Below are 7,500 nucleotides of genomic sequence, written 5' to 3'. Positions count from 1 at the left end.
AACAATTAGCAAGAAAGTAAATTTGTCCATCAGTTAAGTGTTACCTAAGCAATTCACTGTAATTGAAAAGGAAGGTGCTGGATTATCTAGTTGCATATTCAAATAATACATTCAACAGCTTCTTTCATCTCTGTATAAATTTATCAGTTTGAATAATTTCTTGGCGCAGCACCGTATGACAGACTCCTCTTCCAGAACACTCTCAACTAATCTAAATCAAATTATATTATACATATCGCTCGCCAAAATGCTCCCCAAGCTCATCATATGTTCAATGGAGGGAACATCTTTTCAAATGTTTTGAAATTTACTTATTTTTTAAATTTATATATTTAAAATCATCACACTTATTATATTTGAATTTTAGTTTCTCACAAAATACGCAAATATATTCTGTTGAGGACAATGTCTTCAGTAAGTGTACAAAAATATTGTCTAAATTGTGAAGATGCACGTACGATCAATTTGGCCTTGTAAACATGGCGCTATCCAAGTACACTTCTAACGCGACCGGAATTCCAAAATGGCAAATTGCTCTCGCCGTAGGAGGAACTGTGGCTGCAACAGCTGGTATATATTACTTCTTGATCAGAGATTCCAGTAAAAAGGGATCCCAGACCAAGACACAGTCGAAAAAATCTAGAGATTCGACTGTAAGTGGTGGGTCTCCCGCGAACGAAGCAGAATCCGCAGGAAAGGCAGACGATGCCGCGAACTTGGTAAGTTTTGTGTGATACTTTGAGTGAGTTACAGCGATTGATATTATCTATAACACCGCTTACTCAAAGTGTATGTTAATTTTACACTATGGTCGATTGAAATAAGTTAAAGCTCCAATGAATCTAGCTATGTTGTGGTTCGCTTCTTGGAGATGACAATGTTTTTATTTTTAAAGATCAGTCTGTATATCTGGTTGGAAAATATATCGTTTTTCACGGACGCGTGGTATTGTATGGGCTGTGACCTGCGAGCAAAGAACATTTATGGTGCGAGCAACAGTCATAGTTTTTCACTTATAATAACGGTGTTGTGAAGTGACTTAATGAATAGGCAGATATAGTGCCCTGAACTGGTAACATTCGGGAAACACATTCTGCAATGAAGCATTCTGATTAGGACTTCCCAGACAGCATCTGCATCATTAGATTTATTTTTCTGTGATGAGAATGAATCTGAAGCAATCACAACGATGATCCTAATAGCAGCGGAGGGCATGAAGTATATCATGGAAATTATGAGATAAAACAAGTTGAAATAAAAAGAATGGATAACAGAAATGAGTTAAACCAGAACAAGTAATGCCTAAAATTGGCGGTAATTTTTACAGATTGTGACGCACCTTTGCAGAAACTAAGTTCCAAGGGGGGGGGGTAATTGTTGAAGACTGCGATGCACCCTCGCAGAGACTAAGTCGAAAAAAATTGATGTTTTTCTGCAGGAAATCCAATGATTTCATTGATTTTCGGCGTTGTTTTTTCAGTGAAAGAATCGTTCAGGAGATTGAGGACCATTTCTCCATCTTGATTTGATAGTCCTGTTAGCAGGGGAGGGCATGAAGTACCTCAGGGAAATTATGGGGTAAAACAGGCTTAGATAAGAAGAATAAAAAATGCATAAAACTAGGACAAAAAATGCTTAAAATCGGCCAATGAAACTCAACAGATTTAACCGCCATCTTTGAAATTCTACGGACTGATGCGCCAGAAATCAAAAACTTTATGGGAGCCCAACCCACCTTTCGGCAAAACTCTATGGGAATTCACATGTTCCAAACCCCCCAAAAAAACATATTGACTAATAAACCAACATAATATATCAATATAAATTGCCGTGACTAGACAACTACATAATCTTAAGAATAACCCAGAATGAACACAACACTGGAAACGCAACATTTCTTACTGGCGTTCCGTTTCGAAATGGTGTCAACCTGGCAGCAGCGAAAGGAAGTGTGAAATGCAGAATGCGCATGAATCTAAATAAGGCTATGAATCAATCTTACACGGAAAAGTAGCCAAATGTTGTTTTGACATGTGCATAGTAATACTGGAACTACTTAGGGCATCGCATTAAGGAGTTACGCGTTCAGTGTTGTGTATTTCTTAACAAGTTAAACAAGCTCATCGACGCGTGCTTTATATTTTCGTCATTTAGTGGTGACTGTAAGGCCTCTGCATCTTATACCATATCCTATCCCACTCTATTTCTTCTGCTCTATAAGATGGCGGTGTCCAATTTGCTCTTTCTATGCGCGTCGGTCTCTTTCATCTCTACCGGCATTAGAAAAATTTTAAAATCGAGTTCACGAAGGGGGGAGGGGGGATTGCACAAGGTCACTAGCAACCTGTAATTGTCGAAATAAAATAAATACCATTTAAACATCGTTAAAAAGTGTAATTATCTGAAAGGCAAGCCAAACTTCATGTCCCGAAAACAACAGAAAGGCCATATAATCAGAAACACGAGCCAAACTTTGTCCGACGGACAACAAAAGAAATACCGCAAAAGTAAACAAGCGCAACACGCAATGTGTACAAACTCGATATCAGAAAAAAAAAATTGTAAACACAATATGTGCTTATCATGTGAACCAAAGTAACAAAATCATAACATATGAAAAAATTACCCCCCACCCCCTTGTGCTTATTACCACAAAGTCAAATGATTATATATTATTTCTAAATACACAACATATACTGTCAGTGTGGAGGATATGGTGAGCTGCGGCGAGGAGGAACTGATGTATTCTTTTATTCTCCACCGGGTACATTTGAAAAATGAAGTGGTATATCCTCCTGCCGAGGCGCGGCACTTTTGAATGGGCCTCCCTCCATTTATGATTCACAGTTAGATGTTGATTTCCCTCTTTCTCCAGACGTTAAGCAAAGAGTGAAAGTCATGCATCTCCATACTCCTCCAAAATCCCACTGACCTTCAATTACTCAACCAACATGTATTTTCTTTTTCCAAATTTAGATTCATCAATCTCTACAATTTCCCCGGACCCACCAATTTTGTCGGATTGATTTTCAAAGCATGAAAAAATGAGTACCTCCCGGCAGAAGCTCCTTCAATCGCCAATAGTCTTGTTTGGTAAATTAAATTCGCTCAATGCAGATTCGTAAGAAAACCTGTCTCTCAAATACTAATTGACAAGTTAGTTTCAAAATCGATCTTAGGTGTTCTTAAAAAGTGGGTTTTTGAAATTGCATCTAACTTTCCTATTATTTTTTTTTTTTTGGGGGGGGGGTTGTTGCACCTGAAAGAGTTAATGTTGTCAATGCAACAAATGCTGTCCCATTTGGGGCATTTTGACTCCCCTAAAATGAGGCTGGCAAAGATCTAGCAAGAGGTCAGCCTGGCCTCCATATCAAAAAAAAAAAGTGCTCGTACCTACCATAAAGATATTTAATTTAGCTCTATTGATCTATCTTGATGAAATCAAAACACTATATTTCATTGTTATTAAAAGATAGATAAAATGATAATTACATAAAAACAATCTACTTACCCATGTCACACTGCGCACAGAAATTGCTTGGACCTGCCATGACAAGAGTTTACCACAAAGTGATCAAGTAATTTGCATTGTGTATTTTTCCAACATGGAGGCAAAAAAAATAATTACATTACATAGAAAACCCAATTATAATATAAAAGTATAAAAGGAATAGAGGAAATGTTCTTAGAAATGTAAAATGATAATGGTTAAAATAATTACTAATCGGAAGTGATGTTAAGTTGGTAGAAAATGGAGCAAGAAAACGTGACATTAATAGAAAATGCAGTTATAGAAAATGGATTTACAGAAAATGAGACACAGAAAACAATTTCATAGAAAATGTAGACATAAACAAGTAACTCTGGCTGAGGAAGGGTGTTTGGGACTTAGTCTCTGCATGGCACATAGTGCTGCAGTTTTTTTCCATTTACCAGTAATTATAAGGCTTCTGCATATTAAACTATGTCCTATTCCGATCTATTTCTTCCGTTCTATAAGATGGCAGTGTCCAATTTCTATCTACGCACGTCAGTGTCTGTAACTTCTACCAAATTGGCTAGTGAAACTACAAACGTGTCTGCAGTCTTTGAAATTCTATAGACCGATGTACCAACTTTGATAAAGATTTGGGAATCCAACACACCATTCAATAAATTTTATGGGAATTCACACCATGCAACCCCCCCAACTCCTGACTCCCCATGGGATCCCCAAACATTCTTGGCTGGAGTCGGGGACTTAGTCTCCTATGGGTGCAGTTATAAACCTTTACCAACCACAGCATGGATAGTAACTTTGTAAACTGTGGTTAATGTTACTAAGAGCAATACACAGAGATAAAGGGAAATGGACAGTGTCATCTTATAGAGCATAAGAAATAGAGCCATGTATAACATGGGTACAGCTGGAGTGGCCTCATATTAGAAAATATCCACTTCATATCACTGCTCAGAGACTAAATCCACAACACCCTCACAGAAGGATTTCTTAATGTGCCTTTTCTGCAATTTGGCTTGAAGTGCTAATAAAGGCAGTTTAATCTAGAGGATATGGAATTTTAGTAAACATACATGAAATGCTACTAAAATGGAAAAACAAATGCAAACTAATAGAGGAAGTCAAATTTAAAGCATGGAAAGACATAATTATGTCATAATATTAAAATAAAGCAGCCAAAATTTGTCGCTTCCAGACATAAATTCCCTTTTTCGTGTATCGGCAAAGTCAGTGTCAACAAACCATGCAACTCATAAGATGGCACTCAGGAAAGTAGTACAAGTGCTACTTTTTATCGTTTGAAAAACGTTTTAGAGTAATTTCATGCATTCTTACCATACTTTGTCCATAACTAATATAATGTACTAATATATTTCATTAATTAAACCAATTTATCTTTTGTCTAATCGCATTTTACAATTGGTAGATTTTTCTGTGACAGTGAAGTGAACGGAAATGTTTTGTGACAGGTGATGTTTTGTGACTGGTGTGATTTATCATATACGGATTTTGTTAAAAAATATGGGGATCAACAAGAAAAACTCATTCAACTGCACCAGTTGAATGAGTTTTTCTGGTTGATTCTTAAGGGGACCGGCCCAGATGAGGAAGTGGGACTAGGGGTCAAATTGAGTTAGCTAGCATATGATATAGGTACATGGATGAGGAAACTACCAAATGAGTATTAAATGCTTGCTATGGCTTATCTTGCAGCCGACGTGAGACCCGCTGAACAGCTGGGGAGGTATGTTGCTAATGAGTGCCCAGGTACACCCATGTGAACCTTTCCTTGTTGTAATTGCGCATATGGCATTTGATTATGACATTGCACATAGATATGAGTTCGTGAATATTCAGGGAACATTTTTATACCATTATCAGAAGAAAATTATATTAGTGATTTAAGACATTATTTTGTGAAATATTTATTTTTTTAAATGTATGTTTTGTGTTCTTTTACACACAAAATATGTTTCTATCAACACTCCCTGGTAATATTATGTAGTTTACAAAGTGATCTGTATGTATGCCGAGTACGAAGCACTAATGTTTGAAAATTGCCGTATAAGTAAGGATTGAACATTACCGTAAGACGACTCAACAGTCGGTACATCACAGCATGGGTAAATTTGACTTGATTTGAAATTGGTCGTTACCATTGTTACGGCCAATTCTATATAAAGGTTACCTAAATGTCGGATTTTTGAACTTCGAATGTATAAGCGAGATACTGATAATTTCATATTGAAGATGAGAGTACCCCGTAATATCTGCTCTGAAATAAAAACTATATGGAATTTTGAGCTTGTAGTGTGCGCAGTCTTTGTCTAGAGTTGATAGCTATCGTTTCTGTTTTTTGCGTTCCTGATAAAAACTATTATGTTTAGACATTTTATGTAGGTCTTAGGTACCATAAATTCGCAAATATCCCACCACACCTAGGTGTCTGTATGATTTTATGCACTTCTTAGTAGAGATAATGGGTGCAAATGGCTATTCACCAACTCTACACTTGTTCCCCTTTGCAATCTGTTAATATTGACAATTTGAGAGGGATAACTAATATATTTTATTAGTTAGATCTGAAAGTTGATGTAGGCCTATTAAATGAGGATGATTCATTTTTTTAACTTTAGGTGCGTGTTTTCACATACATATGATCCTCCTCGAAAATTATTAACACCCATTAAGCATCCACCCCCCCCTGTGTGGAGCATGGGAAAAATTCAACGACTTCGGTAAGTTCTCGAATTCCATGTACTAGAAATGCTTTAAAAATTCTCAAAATTGAACCACCATGTTGTATTCATGCTAGGACTTTATAATTAGGATGATTTAGTACTAATGTTGCCATCCACAGATCCTCATTTCTTCAAAATCAAAGTAAAAATAATAATAATAAATAAATAAAAAAAGGTTCTTATCTGGTTTAGATTAGATTCGAATTCCAGGTGTCTCTTTGGTAAAATGCATTTATTAAACTTTTCAGACAAAAATATCTACTTTTATACATATAAAAAAAAAAAACCTTTATAGGAAAGTGTCCCTATTGAAAATGGTAATTGTGATGGACTTGATAATCATTGCATGGCAAAGTACTCTATGTAAGTTTTTATATATATATATATATATATATATATATATATATATATATATATATATATATATATATATATAACATTGTTAGATTTAGAGAAAAATAACAGAGATAACGAACTTTGGCAAACTGCCAAAATATTATACGCCGTATCTCCGATTCTTGTTTCCATGACCTTTGGTACATAATGGGGCTTGTAATTTTCATGCGATGCAAATGCAGTTTGTTGCTTTTGCTAGAGCCTCAGAGCCCTCAGGCTATGTAATAGTCCGATTTTTAAATTTTGACCTTAATAAAAAAAAAAATATGATTTTTTTAATGCTGAAAAAAGACAAAAAATAGTCCTCTATGTCAACCAATCTTCCGCCAAAAAAAAAGGAAATAAAAAAAATCAGGCTATTTTACGGCTTTAGGCTAGGATAGATTTAACACATGAAGTTTTTGTGGATCGTTCAGGAAAGAAACTGTGGGCCACATTATGTACCGAAGAAGAGGGAAAAAAGACAATTTTTTCAACTCCCAAACCCCTCCCACCCCCACCCCAATGGGGATGCTGCCATGAATATGCGCCCAGGTACACCTATATGGACTTTTGCTTGTTTCGATCGTGCATATGGCATTAGATAATGATATTGCGCATATATATGAGTTTTTGAAAGTTCAAAGAACATGCTTATACCAATATCAGAAGAAAATTATATCATTGATTTTTGACAAAATATTTTATGAAAAAGAAAGAAGTTTTGTGTTCTTCTACAAGTAAAATAAGCTTCCATCAAGACTTCCTGGTAACATGTTGTAGCTTACAAAGTGGTCTGTATGTATTCCGAGTATGAAACACTAATGTTTGAAAATAGCTATAAATAAGGATTAAAATATTTCTGTTAGACTTTGTTTAACGGTC

General features: G+C 35.7%; 1 protein-coding gene across 1 annotated transcript in view; it reads left to right on the top strand.

The window, feature by feature from the left end:
• Window positions 1–425: 425 nt before the first annotated feature.
• The window catches only part of Tom70 (translocase of outer membrane 70), a 112,232-nt gene continuing 105,157 nt past the window's right edge, over window positions 426–7,500 (top strand). The window contains exon 1 of the mRNA XM_070132130.1: window positions 426–719. Within this exon, the coding sequence (XP_069988231.1) occupies window positions 480–719 (240 nt within the window). The 5' untranslated portion in view covers window positions 426–479. The remainder of the gene's footprint in view (window positions 720–7,500) is intronic.

Source organism: Penaeus vannamei, chromosome 17 (genome assembly GCF_042767895.1).
Source record: "Penaeus vannamei isolate JL-2024 chromosome 17, ASM4276789v1, whole genome shotgun sequence".
NCBI lineage: Eukaryota > Metazoa > Arthropoda > Malacostraca > Decapoda > Penaeidae > Penaeus > Penaeus vannamei.
The sequence above is the reverse complement of the archived record's forward strand: the minus strand, read 5'-3'. Positions and strand labels throughout refer to the sequence as shown.